The sequence below is a fragment of the Manacus vitellinus genome, unplaced genomic scaffold, assembly GCF_001715985.3.
Source record: "Manacus vitellinus isolate BGI_N305 unplaced genomic scaffold, ASM171598v3 scaffold_18_pilon, whole genome shotgun sequence".
Taxonomy (NCBI): Eukaryota; Metazoa; Chordata; class Aves; order Passeriformes; family Pipridae; genus Manacus; species Manacus vitellinus.
This window is the reverse complement of record NW_021939324.1, coordinates 2,045,770-2,063,494: the sequence shown is the minus strand read 5'-3', so window position 1 is coordinate 2,063,494 and position 17,725 is coordinate 2,045,770. Positions and strand designations below refer to the sequence as shown.

The window sequence follows — 17,725 nt, the reverse complement described above, 5'->3', positions numbered from 1 at the left end:
GTCAGAGCTGAAGTAATGGTGTTGTGTTTTGAAGAATCAACTCAACCATAGGCACATAAATACATGCTTTCCAAAGCCCCCTTTGAGGAGAAAGCACTGGAATTGCACACGCTGATGGCCCAGTGTATAGGCCACAGGAACAAAAGTGATCTGCAGTTAGCTCCAAGACATTGGATTAGCATCTGGATGTTGCCTTTGTATTGAAAATTTGGTTGTCTCCTTACAGATGAGTGCAGATATCTGAGTGGGGTGGACCATGAATCACTGATTAACCAGATTGTAAAGACTGGGGTAGAATAAGTCAAAGGTGGCAGAGCCCTCAGCTCACAATTCACTATAAAATGTATTTGTAAAAGACATATTATGGCAGACTATCAGGTGTGGCACTGCTCACTCTTCATTTCCTCTGTCATTTGTTGCTAAAATTATTTACTGCAGTATATTCCATTCCTGGGTCTCAAAAGATGGTTGTGACGTAGTAATGAAGAGACTACTTTTTCATATTGTGTTTGAGGAAATTAAGTGTTATTCCCCTGTGAGAGAGGATGTCTATCAGAGACAGTATCAGAATCCTGCTTCTGTGGCTTTTGCTTTTGTATATTTGCGTTTTGGTATGAAATTCTTTATCTTTCTCCAGTATTGTATTTCATACTTTTTTCCTTGATAAAAGTAGTTTCAAAACTGCACTTTCTTAATAGATGCAGTGATAAAAAGTAGCCATATTTACATATGTAGCTGGACTAAAAATTAGGAAACTGGTGAATGGAACTTACATTAAGAACTTGATCTTGTAGTTCAGAGTGATGACAGGTGATAATTGCTTTTGGCACATGATGAAATGGTATTTCCCATCTTCAGTGGAAGTTCTTAAGAGAGATAAATCTCTTTGAAATATTTGTGTAGCTATTTAATTTTGTGGTATTAGTTGATTTACATGTAACAATACTTTGTATTTGCTGCATAGGTAAAGATTGATCTGTACAAACCAGACTTAGTTTCACTCTATACACTGCTAATGTCCAAGTGTCAATGACCTGATTATGAGTGGTCTGGTATGTGCAAGAATAGTAACTCTGAATACCTAGCTGTGTGCATGCTGTTTTGCTCCGTTTTCAATTCAGGATAATTTACCTACTCAAAGCGTAGTTGCATCGAGTTTGTTTGTGTTTATCTCTCCTTTACTGTAGGGTAAGACATTATATATGGTCAGGTGCCATTGAAGAATTGCCATGTAACTCTCTACCTGTAGAGGTTAGTGTGACCACACCTAAATGAGCCAGTTAAATTAAAACATTTTATGGGAATTTTTAGTAGATAGTTAAGGAGTTGTTTTCTCTGTGCGTAATCAGAAATAACCACAAAAGAGCTATGCTTTTGAGCAGTAATGATGATTCATCAATAACGTCAAAATTGTCTCACAAAAAGTTGGAAAGTTGCTGAGAGTTCAGAAGAACATTTTAAACACATGAAGCACAATAGTGAGAGTACCAGTTTTATGATGGTTACCAGTGAGGTTGAACGTGCTGTATAGCACTAACTGTGGACAAGATTTTTCTCTGCATGTTTAAGCAAACAACTTCCTTTTGCCTCTTTTTGCACTGTTCTTCTCTAGGTGCTTCTACAAAGTTCGGTACACCTCCCTCCCCACCCACAGTAGAAGTATTTTACTTTAAAAACCACACTGGCTTAGAGAAATCTGAAGTTGTTAAACACAAAAAGGCATGTTACGTTTGTGCTCTTTATTCTTTTTAGTTTCCTCATTCACCTGTTTTTTGAATCTTTTCTCCCCACAGTCTGGCCCTGCATCATGTCCCAGCTTAAAAAGGGAAGTTTGTTCCTGTAATCAACTGCTTTCATTTTCATTTCTCTTTTTATGTCCTCTGTGTAATTACTGTCTAGTGCTCTTTTTCTCTACTTTCCAATGATATCTGAATTTGACTCTACACTGGGTTGAAATTGTTCTAGCTGGTGTTGCTGGTGGCACAGATCATTCGTGTTCATCCTCTGTGATAAGAGTGTTTGACAATTACTCGTATTGCCTTTAAAATTTACTTTCCCTTTCTTAGCTTTGTCTAACCATGTTTTTCCTCATTCTCCTATACCATCTGATTGTATGTGTCTGTCCAAGTCTCAAAGTGTCTGTCCAAGTCTCAAAGAAATCCAGGAGTTACATTTCCTCATGCCTTCTCCTGGCACTGTACTTCTGTACTCTGCCTCTCTCCTGCAGATGTGTCTCATTTTGTCTGAATTTGATACCATCTCTTCTTTTTCAGTATATCTGCAGATATTTTCAGTGTCATTCTGATCATGTCCTGTCTCACTGTTCCTGAGGCATCAAGTGTGGGAAGCCTGTTAAACTATAGGACTCTAAATCCTGCCTGAGCTGCAGTGTTGCTTTCTAGCATTAGGTATATATGATTCAAAAATTGATCTCTGTGTAACTTGAGTGTTTGTTTTTTTTAAACCCAGAAGCCTCAAAATAAATATTTTTCTTTGGGAATGAGAGTTTTTAAAATTATTTTGTTTAAGAGTTTTTTGTTTGAGTCCTGTTTTCCCAGAAATGGTGTTGAAAAAGTGAAGTGTAAGCATGAGATGTTTGTTTCAAAACTTTAGCAAGCTGTAGAAAAATGTGCCAAGTTTCTATAGCTCCCAGATGGTCAGTAGCACATCTGAAGAGAGCAGTTTTAGTATGTTAGGGGAGCTATGGGATTTCATATGCTGTTAAATAAAAATTGTCAAGATCCATCTGGTCTTCTATGCTGATGCCATTCCAGATATATCCATTTGTCAATAGTTTATTCATTTTTGTGGCTTTGCAATAAAGAGGAGAAAATACTAGTTAAATTCTGATTAAAACTGTATAATTTTTTTTCTGTAGTGAGATATACTACTTTACTGAAATCACAGTGGGTAGATAAAATTAAGTATACTGTATCTGTATACTCACATAAATAGTAATTCTTTCAAAATATGATAGTTTTCCTTAAAAAATGCTTTATGTTACTGTTTAGGTGCTTAGTTACAATGTATGTGCAGATAAGGGTTTTAATTTTTCTGGAAATACTAATTTCATAATCTATAAAATTAGGGTATGTCCATTATTAATATTCTGTGACTTCTTTACTATTACATTAGATAAATATATGTAGTAATCCCGGAGATCTAAACATGAATGGGTCTATTTATTGTAAGATTATAATTTGCTTAAAATTTGTTTTCATTTAGTGAAGAGAAAATCATATCTTAAATCATGTAACACTGACATTGCTGATATCTTAGTATCATATAATCCTAATGAACACTAAGAGATTTTCTACTTCAGTTCCTGCTCAAAGCAAAGTCACCTTCAGTAAGTTGCCCAGGACATTGTTGAGTTGCATTTTGGATATCTCCAGCGATGGAGATACGTTTAAACAGAATTTTCTGTGCTTCAGTTTGTGCCTGTTGCTTCTTGTCCTGTCACTGGACATGACTGAGGAGAATCTGGTTCCATCTTCTTTAGTCTCTGCCCCACTTCCAAATGGGTAATTTTGCACCTTGGTAAAATTCCTCTTGAACCTTCCCTTCTCTAGGTTGCATAGTCCTATTTCTCTTAGCCTCTCCTTATATGACAGGTGCTCCAAGCCCTAAATCATCTTTGTGGCCCATTGCTGGACTCATCCAGAGATGTCCATGTCCCTGTCACACTGGGCAGCTCAGAAGAACTGAACTCAGCACTTCATGTGTGGTCTCACCAGAGTTAAGGTACATCATCTCTATGTCTGCTGGTGTTGTTAAGGCAGCCCAGGATGCTGTTGGGCTGCTTTGTCACAAGGATACGCTGCTGTCTCACACCCACTTCTTGTCCCCCAAGTCTTTTATCTGCAAAGCTATAGTCAGTAGGCCCACAGCCAACTGGTTAATTAATCCCAAGCCAACTAGTGTTTGGGATTAATCTCCACTTGAGCAAATACCAGAGATTTTTGAAGAAGGTTTATAACATCATAGATCACCAGTGGATGTATCTGTGGTTTTTTGAGTCTTATTCTTGTTTTTGAGATGTTATTTTTGAGGCAAGTTATTTTTGTTTTGGAAGTGCTAGGTTTCATATTCCTTTCTCTGAGGGGACCTAAGATTCAAATGTGTGTTATTGCTTGTCAAACTGATTTCCTTTTATGACAAGGTAACCCACCTAGCTGATCAAAGGAAGCCAGTGGATGTAATCTTTCTGGATGTCAGTAGAGCTTTTGATACTGTCTCTCACAGGATCGTTCTGGGCAAAATGTCCAGCACACAGGTGGATAAACACATCATGCAGTGGACGAACAACTGGCTCATGGGTCAGGCAAAAAGGGTTGTAGTGAGTAGGGGGACATCACATTGGTGACTTGCCACTAGTGGGGTTCCACAGGGCTCCATCTTAGGCCCTGTGCTCTTCAGCATCTTCATAAATGACTTGGACACAGGACTCGAAGTGATACTAAGTATATTTGCAGACAGTACAAAAGTGGGAGGAGCTGTTGACTCCCTCAAAAGCTGAGAGGCCCTGCAGAGAGACCTCAGCAAATTAGGGGACTGGGCAATCGCCAATGATATGAAAAGGCAGGTGGTGGATTATGTTCCTGGGATGAGGCAACCCGGGGTTTGCATACAGACTGGAGAGCAAGATGCTGGAAAGCAGCACCACGGAAAGGGACCTGGGAGTCCTGGCAAGTTGAATATGAGTCAGCAGTGCCCTGGCAGCCAGGAGGGCCAACCTGGGGGGCATCAGGCAAAGCATCGCCAGCCAGCTGAGGGAGGGGATTGTCCTGCTCTGCTCTTCACTGGGTGGCCTCACCTTGAACATTGTGTGCAGTTTGGGGCACTGCAATATAAGAAAAATATTAAACCATTAGAGACTGTCCAAAGGAGGGCAACTAAGATGATGAAGGGCCTTGAGGGGAAGCTGTATGAGGAGCGGCTGAGGTCACTTGGACTGTTCAGCCTGGAGAAGAGGAGAGACCTCATTGCAGCCTTCAGCTTCCTTGTGAGGGGAAGAGGGACGGGCACTGATCTCTTCTCAGTGGTGACAAGGGACAGAACCTGAGGGAATGGCCTGAAGTTGTGTCGGGGTGGTTTAGGTTGGGTATTAGAAAAAGGTTCTTCACCCAGAGTGTGGTTAGGCACTGAAACAGGCTCCTCAGGAAGTGGTCACAGCACCACGCCTGACAGAGTTCAAGAAGCATTTGGATTATGCTCTCAGGCACATGGTGTGACTCCTGGGGATGGTCCTGTGCAGGGTTAAGAGTTGGACTCTGATCCTTGTGGGTCCCTTCCAACTCAGCATATTCTGTGATGCTGTGTATCAGCAGTGCCATAGCATGTGTTCAAAACATGTGTGCTCTCTCCATATCAGACATATGGGAAGAAGTCCTGGCAGACCTTGGTGGAGAAGCATTAAGCTAAAATTCATTACTTCAGTTTTTCCAGCTGTGACATGGCAGTTTTTGTAGCTCAGCTGATGCATACATGCTTGTGACCTGCTAGTCACACTACTGTATGTGAGCTTGTTTAATTTCTAAGCAAAGAAATGGGAATAGCAAATGGAATGCCCATTAAATATGTGTTGATTAAATCCAAAGTACATGTTATATTTATGTTGAAGTTTTGCTTTTGAAAACTAGTTACCTTCTCGTAGTGGTAAAGGTCCTGTATAGTTTAGCTCAAAAAAAGATACGGCAACCATAAAATTATCTATTGTTTTAATTATTTATTTTACAACACTACTCCTGAATTACCTCACTTTTTATTTCAACCAAGGTTTATGGTTTTCATAAAACATTTACTGGAACATTGACTATACAACTGTACCTTATATTTCCAGGAAACTTCATTTGATATTTAATACAGTATATAATCTTTTCCTTCAGAAGAGTGAGGTATAAAATTCTTTCATTAATGGACTATCTTTACTTAAATGATTTTTTCTTAAATTTGTGTTATTAGAGCAAGCAACATGCTTCAGTTTCTCTTAGTAAGGACCTTAGTTTCTCCTGGAACAGCAATGGAAACATCCTTTTTTCTGCATATTTAAAGGAATAGAGCAGTCATGTTTTATCAGACTTTCCTCTCAAGGAAATACATGCACTGAAAAGATGACTGTTTCACAGCCATGTGGGTGTCTCCACACTGTGAACTGGTAGTCAGCCCTTTTAGCAGTCGGTTCAGTGTGTACCTGCAGAAAACTTTTCTTCACCAGCCCTCTCCTGTTGTGTTCTCAGGCTGGAAAGTGATTCTGGCATTCTGTTGTCCATTCTCTTGGATCATGCTTCCTGAGGCTCACAGAGTTAAGTAACTTATTGTTCACACACAGAACCACACATAGTGTAGTGTTTCTGTTAATGGACTGCTTTTTTTCCCTTGTCCATCTTTATTCTGTTGGCAGACTGCTGACAAATTGGGAGCAAAACCTAATAAGGTTTGGGGGAACATTAGCTTGTATTTGGCGCTTCCTTCAGAGGTAGTATATAATGGCTACAAATTTTTGTTCCATTCAGATTGACACTTCGAGCAACGTTCTGTTCATAGAAGTGAAAATTACGATTCCTGAAATGCAGATTTTTGTCTTATATCTTTCTACTTGCAAGATGCCAGTTCCTTTCTGCTTACTGATGTTATTACTGTATTTGCTCTGTTTTCCAAAATCTTTTTTTACTAAACCTTTTTGCTACATTTGTAATATTGTACCTTTCTGCATGGCCAGGATACCACCTAACTGAGCAGAGAACTTCCCTTACTCATGTAGACTTTATTGTGCAAGGTCCGTGGTAGGTCTTGAACAAAACTGTAAGCTTCTATTTAAAAAGTAGTCCCTACCAACTAAATAACAGCTTAAAATGTAGAAAATCTCATGATGGTTTTTTAGAGTGAACACACCTGCCCATAAGGAACGAGCTGAGATGACAGAATGCACAGCTGGTGGCTGAAATTTGAGGAAATGTGGAGCTTTATTGGAACATCCTTTGCTTAGGACTCAAATATCATACTTACTAGTGTAATTTGCAAACTAATAAAACCTGAATCACAAGGAGAGTTTGACTTCGGTTGCATTGCTTTTCCAGTCTTATTTTTCTATTCCCAGTTGGTTCAGAACTTTCTGAAGTCTTCATATGACTCCTCTGGAAAACTTGGAGGTGTGATAAAACCCAGAGGACTGAAAAATGGGGAAAGGAAAGAGAAGGAAGAAGGGGGAGTAGGGGAAGATAAGAACTGTTTCCATATGAAGTGCATGTAAAAATTACTGTAGTTTTATCCATACTGTATTAAAATTGCAGTATGTATATCTACCAAGAGGAACTGTTTTCATACCTTTACTGTGTAATTAATATAAATACAGGAGTTCCTGCACAGTTCCATAACAAATGTGGATTTTTAAACAGATTCAGAGAACATGTGGTATCCCGCAGACTCATTAATATTGATCTGATGCCACCTTTAGGGCTGAAAGACTGTACCCCTGTAACTGCATCTCGCTATTCCGTTACAATTCTTCAATATGGGCAAAACCATAGTATGCATTTGATCAAGTTTTACCTCATTGTTCAATACAAAGAGCTAATTTTTATTAGTTTTGGTCAACTCTTCTGTTTTGTTCTGTCTTCTAGGATAGTCAACATATGAAGCTAGTGTATGCTTTCCCAAAGTTGAGTGATTTCAGTATAGCTGTTTAATTTCAACTTATTTTTTATACTTATATACTTTAGTTACTTAGGTGTCCTTAGATTATTACATTATCTTACAGTACAAAAAGAAGTTTTAAATTGTGACTGTATCAAGTCATGTTGGGTTCAGAATATATTTCCTTATGCCTGGCTAAGGACAATTTTGACAATGAGGGGAATTGGACTTAGTTTAAGATTTCTAGTTTTAAGTCATTAAGCTTTGCTACAGATTTCCTGTGTTTATTTGTAAATTCACTTGAGGCCAGTTGTATAGTAGTACTTAGTATCTGTTCTGTCAAAACAACAAGTGGCTAGTTCTTGAAAATAGTTCAGTATGTCTTATGGGGAAATAATTAGAAAAATAATTAATACTAATCAGATACCATGGCACTTTATTTAGGACAATGTCAGGATATAAATAGAAATTTCCAGTATCTTTAAATATAGTGACACTGTAATGTTGTTTTAACTACAGGTACCGAGAAGCTATTTTCAAGTGGGATGAAGCACTTCAATTAACTCCAGAGGATGCTACACTTTATGAGATGAAATCACAGGTAAAACATGACAGTTCTTTATCAGTTGAGAAATTAAGAAAAAACCAATGTGTTTGTCAGCAGATACTGGGCAACATTGTTTAGTTGTTGTGTGCAAGAGCTACAGCTGAGAAACCGGCTGTGTGACTTTGATTAATCTTGTAAAATATCTTTCCCTGTCTAATGAAACCATTGGAGAGTAATAAAAGCGGAAAGAATAAAGGAACCCAGGCCTCAGCTTCCGCCATGCCTTTGCTTGCTTTCCTGAAGAGGAGAGCAGGGCTAGGCAGTTCACTCTTTCTTTTTTTTTCCACATCCTTACATTGTGTAACACTTCTATTACACTGAGAATGAGAACACAAGAAAAGCTTATGTACAGAATATACATTTATAGAACTCTTTAGTGAATCTTTTTAACCAAACATCTAAACATCTAATGTTTCAATTGGCAACCTCTCTTTCGTATGTGCAAATAATTATTACAGATGTTTTTTGCAGTATGACTTATGCTTACTGGAAGCTGTTTAGTGTAACGTGTAATTTGATACCCTTCTACTTCTAAAGGCACTAATGTGAGCTGTAAAAATCCATTTTTGCCAAAATATGTAATTAATTAAAAAAATATTGTGGTTAATATTTAACTGATACTGTCTTAGAGCTGACTGTGTTATTCCAGTGCAGCATACCAATGCAAATACTGCGGCTATTCATCTGTAGCTCAATGAAAATGTTTTGGAAGAACTGTACAACTTCAGCAAGGGCTTAACTGGCACTGAGTCTATAAAAATCTGCCTGTGTTGGTATGTGGGTCACATAATAGGGGAGGAGATTCATGGTAAGAATGACTTTGTGCGATACACAAAGATTCTTTATGGTCTCTACTAATTTTCTTTCAGCGGGGAAAAGTCTATTCATGAAGTAATTTCTTTTGAGAATTTAACATTGGAGGATGGAGTGTTTGTCATAGTCTTGAATATCTGTCTAATATTCTGTTACATTTATTAAGATAATCCTATGTTGGGTTATATAGCAGCTTCCCAGTTCATGAGTATTTCCTTCCTCAGCTGCAAATTTAACATTTTCAATACTGTGTTGTTTAATATCCAGCTCAGATAAATATACTAACAGCACAGAAGAAATCTGTAAATGTTTATGGTAAGTTCTTAAAGCTCTGTATTTTAACAGATGTAGGACAAATGTCTTTTAGCATTTCTGAAGAGCGGAAATAGCGTTTAAAGTTCCTAGTTGTCAAAGACACTTGCAATAACTGTGTTTCCAGAAAATCACATGGGAATTTTGGAATTGCTCAACTGCTTCAAAAACCCATAGAAGTTGATGAGATTTTTTTTCCATTTCCCTCAGCTAGTCTTTGACCCATTTAAAAACAGATTTTTATGGTGTGTGGAGAAGTTAGGGGTGCACTTTCTTTGCATGCAAGATCTGTCAGTATATATAATTGATATTCCATTACCAGCCTAAGCTGCTCCCATATTACAAGAACGAGTGGCAAGTAAATGTTTATGCAAGTTCATTTTTACATTTTTGTTGAAAACCAAAAATCTTTAAAAAAGACCCTACAACAACAGCCTAGTGTTGATCGTGATGTTAGATAAGTAGCATTGTAACTATGTTAAAAGGAATGTATAAAGACTGCCTGTATTAATGCGTGAAACTAATTATGAGCTGAATTTCTTAGATATTGACTGAATTACTTTATTACTGCTTTGAATTACAAAGATGGAGGAACAAAGTTCAACATATTCTTTAAATCTGTATTTGAACATTTGGGGACTGGACCATGTGGGACTCCTTACTGTGTGAAGAGAGATATCAAAGGACTTGATACATTGTGATGTTTATAACAAATTTCTTGAAATGAGACATTCTGATATTCTGTACTACTCCTGAGAACAAACCTGGTTAGTGTTGCTTATCTAGTGATACTTCTACCTCAGATCTCAGATAACATAGTTGAACACACTATGCAACTATGATGGGATTTTTAAAGGACACAATACAATTGTTTATAGACATTTATAAAAACAAGTAAATTCAAATGTAAGCATTCAGGTTTAGTTCCACTTAATAAGCTTTTTAGATATTTTGTCATCAGTGATATGAGGATCTAGTTTTGTACCGTGCTGCATCCTGAATTTGCATTCGTTGAACAGGACCAGGATTTCAGATGTATGTCTCCTCTTTGTTTTTGTAGATGAAACCCATCACACTCATATTCAAATAATTCCATTTCCTCTTTTCTAGAGGCTTTTTTAATCTTGAACTGGGTGAACGACTTCCCACTTAAGAAATTATGGGGTTTCTAAGACAAGACCAGACCTAAACCAAGTTTAGGTTATAAAACATCACTAATAATCACTGATTATTTTTAATTTTTTTTTTCCTTAAGTTGGGATGTGTAGTGAGACGAGTTTACTATCAGAACATTCATGTAAACTCCAGAAAACGAAATTGCAAAAAAGCATTTCTGTGTGGTGTAATGGTAATCACTTTACAGCATGGATAAATGTAAGCTGCTTATGGGTAGGATGAATTTTATTCATCTGTATTTTGAAATGGGTTTCTGGATGGAAAAAGGAATTTGGTTAGTTTCACTGGACTTGGAATGTATCTATATATAGTGATTCAGCCTCAATCCAGTGAGGTCATTTAAAACCAGAATTTACTCAGATTCATAAAACTTCCAAAATATTCTGGGTAGAACAGGATGGGTCACTCCGTTACCTGGATTATTAATACTTGGTCAGTGTCTTGATGATAGTTGCTACATTTAACAAGCTTTTTGCCTCTGAGTTCTTCTAATTCTTCTAATCTCTGATGTATGGCTTTTAAAGCTGTATCTGTTAAACTAAGTCATTGTATGACATGGATGTTGTTTGTTTTAATGCATGTAACAGTGGTAAATCTGTTGGAATAAAGTCCTGAAAATCCACTTATTGAACATCTTTATAAGACATTTCCCTCTAGTCAATTTTATATATACACGTATATATATGTACAATGAGATTCTTGAGATGAGTGTTGGAAAACAGAGTGCATTAATAAATTTATTCTTTTGCAATGACTGACAAGAATTGCTGAGTCATTTCGTTAATAACTGAAAAAACTACCTATGCTGGACAAAATGCATATGCATTCAAATATGTACTTGTTTTAATGGACTTTGAGAAACTGATGCCAAAGTTACTAGGAGCACAGTAATTACTACCGTGATCTGGAAGAGCATTTTTAAAGCAGCTGTCTACGTTAGTACACATAACAGTCATAAATAGATGAAAGTGGAATAATTGCCTTTTATTACTGAGGTCATAATTCAGTAAACAAAACATTAAAATTCATTAAAAACTACAAAAGACTCCCTAAACATTTACGTAGATGTTTTGGAATTTTGGAATTTGCAGTAGAAAGTACTGGTAAGAAGTACTGAATACTTGGGATGCATAAAAATGTTCTGGTGAATGTGTACTCTCTGTTTTCTCTTTAGAGAATAAACACATTAAGACACTAATGTAAAAGGTAGCTGATAGGTGCAGAATCACTTAATGTTGGTAGGATGTACACCTGTCCACTAGTAATAGTTTGATTCATTTCACAGATCTGCTGCAGAAAAGAGAAATTGCACTCAAACCTGTAATTGCACTGAAAGTTTTGAAAAAATACATAACATTCATTACATATCATTTGATACAAAGCACAGTCATTTAGAACTGTTGAGGGAAAAAAGGGGAAAATGACATATGACTGTGGGTTGTTTTTTAAAACTTTTTTAAGTACTTCTAAATTTTAAGGTACAGTCCATTAAATGGAATCAAAGAGAAGCCGTAGGATTAGTCTTCAGAAAAATTTAGTCATACGAAAACAGCAGAAGTATGTAGGGTTTATCAGAAGCTATGCATGTGATGTGTCTCGGTTTCTTCAGTACAGGATTACTTTCTGTAAGTCTTGCCTTCCTCTGTTCTCCCCTGCCCCCCTTTTTTTTAGTGTACTCACCCCTGTGCTGTGCAAGTACTTTACGTTAATTACAGTAAATACTGAAGATCATCACATTTGAATCCTCCTTTACTCTGCACTCATATTTATCTATTTAATATACCTTAGAACAGTAAGATTAGATAAATGCTTTTTGCACTTCAGCAATAGTACTAATATGTTCTAAAATTATTCATCATACTTGTGGGTCAAATGGGATGAAAGTGGTTGCCCACACATGAATCTTACTCTTGTGGTTGACGTTCTCCTCATACTGCAGGAATGCAGTTGTCATTTGTTTCTTACAGTGGTGTCTACCACCACAGCATGTGGGTGTCTGAAATCATGACCTCAGAGTGTGATGCAGGTTTTCAGGTAATGTGCCAATCTCATGGTAGTCTTGGAAACAAATGGCAAGCTTTGAGCCACATTAAGTATTGCTAACTGTGATTTATAGGCTTAGTTATGGAGATTGAATGCAAGAACTAAAATACTATGGTAACTACTGAGTAACAGATTTTCACTTTCAGGAACCACTTTTTTTCTTCTTTAAATAGACTTCACCTCTAGATTAGGTTTGCTGTTGCAGAATACTTACTCTCTAAATACAAGTCATTGTTAAGGTCTTTTTCCATGCTGAATTACAGGAGATTGTTTCTGTAATTATATCATGTGCACTGTAACTGTCTTTGGTAGGTTCCAGTCTTCTATTAAAAAGAAAAAATACAACCCAGGAGTTTTTCAACAATAGTTGCACATTTATTGTGTTTAATTCTCCATGTGTTTGTCCTTCGGTGTATTCTGTTATCCTTTTACAGAGTGTAGGGTTTATAGACAAGGGGAGATGCCATCAGAAGCAGTTCATTTACTTCTAATGGAGTTGCTTAAATAGTTCAGGTGAATCATCCTCTAGCATGCCTGTTTGTCTCCATGGGGATAGAAGTGAGTTTGGGTGACTGTCTGAGATCAGACAACTAAACTATAAAAAGCAAGATAAGATGAACTGGTCCTTAGTTATTGAAACAATGGTTGTTGCCTGGGTAATCCCAGAAAACTTAAAGTTTTTTTCAATTTTGCTTATTTTTCTTCCTCTTATTTTTCTATTTCTTTTATAGGTCCTGATGTCTTTACATGAAGTGTTTCCAGCAGTGCATGCAGCAGAAATGGCTGTCCAGAGAAACCCACGTTCCTGGGATGCCTGGCAGACTTTGGGACGTGCCCAGCTTGGATTAGGAGAGATAGCACTGGTAGGAAAGCAGAATTAGTTGTGAATGAGAAGGAAAGAACAGAAATATGAAGGTAGCTGTATATCCTGATGGTAACCTGAATGTAGACAAGGAAAAAGATTGTTGTTACTTATCTCCCATAATTTTCTCTACGTTATTGCTTTTCACAAATCCTTCCTGTGCGGTTTTGTTGCTGGACTTGTGAAAGACCTGCCTAGCTTGAAGACTTTTGTGTTATATACTATATTTACGTGGTGGCTTTACGCAGTAGAATAACTATGTTGACATAAATACATATTCTAGGTGCTATACTGCTACAGGTCACCATAATTAAAAGATGAACATAATGTGAAGTCCCAGTTGATATTGAGGCTCACTTCTATACATGCCTGCTGATAAAATTCTAGTATCTTGTTTTCCTTGTCTCCTGCTCTCCTGCTTCACATGCAGCAAATCATGTGTTCTCATTCCTGCTTTCCTCTGACTCCTTGACCTCAAATGGTGGCTGAAGTTGCTTCTTCACTTAGTAACACAGCAAAAAGCCAGGGATGCTCTGTAGCAGTAGATGAAGTGCATCTTTTTTCTAGCTGCAGCTGTATGCCATGGTGCTATCTTGTGTACATGACGTAACACAAAGGGAGACTTTCCTCCTATGTCATATTACCAGCTGTGTGTAAATACTGTAACATATAGAGTATAATAGATTTCTCCTAGTTGGTGTGGAAACACAGCAAATGACGTTTTAAATTCAGACACATTCACAAAAGTCCATTAGAAGAATAACTCATCATGAGCTCTCAGATAAGAAAAGATACTGCTTACATTTCAAAACCAAAAATCTAATTTTTAAAATATAGTAAGGAGCAGTATTAAAACAAACAAACCAAAACAAACCCAAACAATGGGAATAACCTAGAATTACAGAATCGTGGAATGGTATGGGTTGGAGGGAATCTTAAAGATCATCTATTTCCAACCCTCCTGCTGTGGGCAGGGACACCACCCTCTAGACCAGGTTGTTCAGTGCCCTGTCCACCCTGACCTTGAACACTGCCAGGGATGGGGCATCCACAGTTTCTCTGGGTAAGCTGTTCCAGTGCCTTACCACCCTCACAATAAAGAATTTCTTCCTAAAATCTAACGTAAATTTCCCCTCTTTCAGTGTGTACCCGTTACTCCTTGTCCTGTCACTACAGTTCCTGACGAAGAGTCCCTCTCTGGCTTCCTGTAGGCCCCCTTCAGATACTGGGAGGTTGCTATGAGGTCTCCCTGCAATTTTTTCTTCTCCAGGCTGAACAGCTCGAGCTTCCCTGTCTTTGTAGGGGAGGTGCTCCAGTCTCTGTAGACAAAACCTAAGGCAAAGCTGTGCATTGCAGATGTGCAGAGTGCTCCCTTTGTTGTTATAGTATCATAATATGAAATATATCACATAAATCCGTGCATATCTGCTTTACAACACTGGTGACATTCCATGGCTTTTGTGGTGTAGAAGGTAGGGGTAGGTGGTCTGTTCTGTCTGGATCTTTTCCTTTTAAGGAAGGGATGAAACCTTTGCTGTAAATTATGTTCAAGATTTCTAAATGCATTAGGCTCAGGAAATTCAAAGTTTTATTTCCTTCAAGGGTCCTGGGTAACTAATGCTTCTTATTCTGTAAAAAAAGCTACAGCTGCTGTAATATCAGTTATAAATAGTGATATATCCATACTACTTGTACCACCAGGTCTGCTCACTAGGTCCTGTAAGCTTTGCCTACATAGGCAAATCATGTCACACCAGTCAGAATGGATTCTGATTAATATGTTCTCACATACAGAGAACTTGGGGAGTTGTCCAAAAATGTAGATAATGTTCACTATTTGTTTGTCAACCAAGCAATTTTTAAGGAATTTTAAAAGGTTAAGACTGAAGGAGTTTTAAAATATGAAATGAGTTCATAATTATTGAACCTGTGGAGGCTTCTTGCCCATGTGGTCTGTCATAATTATCCTTTTTCCTCTAGTCTTTCATTGCCATGATTTTCTAATTTTTCCCTGTATTATATTTTTTTACAAGGAAAAATTAATAAAGCATAAGTGTCAGGGCTTTTTAGTGGGTTTCTTTGAGATTTGGAAATTAGTACCCTTGTCAAAAGCAGCTTCTTCTGTTTCTTTGTTTCATTTCCCTCACCAGCGTCTGTCTTCATTACCCTCATCTCACCAAATGGTCTGTTGTAAATATTTTTATTACTTCACAAGGGATGATGCATTTTTTCATAGAGGAAAAAAAAGATTGTATTTTAATTTGAAGTTTCCCAGGTCTAAAATACAGCTTCCAAACAAATCTAATTTATGAACTGTCTAACATATTCATTTTTTGCAAATAAAGATTTGTTTTGATTTAGTTTTGTCAAACTTGTGATAGAAAGAATGATGTAAATTAGTCCCTTTTTATTTTACTTTTTTAAAAGTTGTTTGCTCTTTTTTTTCTGAATTTACTAAATAGGTTAATTCAACAGTACTACTTAAATGTGAGCTAGGAGAACTTTATTTCTGTAAAGGCAGAAATTCCTTAAATTCTACAGATCATTGTGCAGAGCACAACTGAGTAAACTTGCAGTGTGAATGTAGAAACTGTAGAAATTTAGTCAGGCTTTCAATATTTCATTTAATTGTAAATATTTGGGTTTACAACTTATATTTACTGTATTGGTCATGACATCTTAACCAGTAACAACATTCACATAGCTTCATTAGAACAGCTCTTCCTGTGAAACAGAGTTAAGCCCCATACTTTGATTAAACAGGAAAAAAAGAACAGTCCAAACAGAAGCAGCATTAAAAAATCCCAAACAAGAGAGGACCAAACGAAAGTGACAAGTTTCCCATGGTGGAGAAGTTCATCGGCCATCTGGAGATGGTGATGGGCAAGCAGCTGCAGGTGGCCCTGCTGGAGCAGGGCATTGGCCCTGGTGGCCTCAGAAAGTCCTGCCCAACCTCAGCCATTCTGTGGTTCTGTGACTGACCCTGCTCTGGGTCCCTGTCAGGTCTGGAGTACTGAGGATTACAAAGTGAACTGGGTAGATGTGTAAATATGCACCAGTTTTTGCATGCTTTTTGTTTGATATTTCAAAGGATGTGGTTTGTTGTATTCTTACTAAACAGTTAGTGGCTTAGCAGTCTTTATATGTGACATTTTGTCAAAGGAATATGAATATGAATACTGAGATCACCCCTTTCTTTTATTTCTCTCGAAAGAAATAGTTTAGGTATTGTAGATAATGATGGGAGTTATGTGCTCCCGAAGAGAGAAATGTTTTATTGGAATCCAGCTAATTAACATAACTAATTCTGAATTTGAGATAATTTTTCAAAATGTTATCAGTGTTAGCATTTAGAAATGTAAAAGATTTTGGTAATCAAAAGGAAGCTGATAGTTGGCCTTCCACTGAAAAGCTGAAGTATTTGGGAAATACTAAGAGAGAAAATGCCATGCTTTGTAAGTTAAAGTGGGGTTCCGTTATATTCTTTTCAACAGATTTTAACAGTCCTACTGAGTTATAAGTAATAACCAGTTATATTACTTTCCCCAGAAAGGTCCTGTGTTAGTCCTGAAGAGTAATCCTTTTTTTTTTTTTTTTTCAACTGCTGTTGGAAATCGTAAATGTGTTTTGTGTTAACCCACCTAATAATTTTTAATGAATGAAAGGATTTTCTAATCAGATTTGCCATCAAGAAAGCAGAAGGGCAAGCAAGTCTCCAAAAGTTGAAATGCCCTTTTCAGGTACATTTCTGCCAGGGGTACTGAGTTCTTGCAAGTGATTGCAGCTGATATAGCTGGTGTCTTCTGAGCATCTTTGGCAGATGCTCAGAACTTTTGAGAAGTACATTTCTGAACATTTTGACCTTGTAATTAAAAGTGCTAGCTAAAACAGATGCACAAGATAAGACAAACTGGGATGTGGCAGAAAGTTTGTTGTACAATTGTTTTGAAATTCCTGTAATAATTTTAGCAGTAGAATTTGGTAATGGAGAGGTGAATGTTTTTTAGTCTCCTAGAGTGTCCTGATTTGCAAGGTAAAAGTACTCATACCCCATAGCTGGATGCAGTGCTACAGGTGGGTCTCACCAGAGCAGAGTAGAGGTGCAGAATCACCTCGACTTCCTGCCCCCTCTGCTTGGATGCAGCCCAGGACACTGTTGGCTTTCTGGGATGCAAGCACACGTGGCTAGCTCATGTCCAGGTTTTCATGCACCATAACCCCAAGTACTGTGTTGAATGCTGTAAAAACAAAAAACAAATGAACAAAAAAAATCCGTA

At 37.4% G+C, this 17,725-nt stretch overlaps 1 protein-coding gene across 2 annotated transcripts in view; it reads left to right on the top strand.

Moving 5' to 3' along the window:
• Positions 1-17,725, top strand: part of TTC33 (tetratricopeptide repeat domain 33) — a 38,872-nt gene that overhangs the window by 14,712 nt on the left and 6,435 nt on the right. For both annotated transcript variants that reach the window (XM_018070335.2, XM_008921617.3), the window contains exons 3-4: positions 8,155-8,236; positions 13,318-13,449. In XM_018070335.2, the coding sequence (XP_017925824.2) occupies positions 8,155-8,236; positions 13,318-13,449 (214 nt within the window). The remainder of the gene's footprint in view (positions 1-8,154; positions 8,237-13,317; positions 13,450-17,725) is intronic.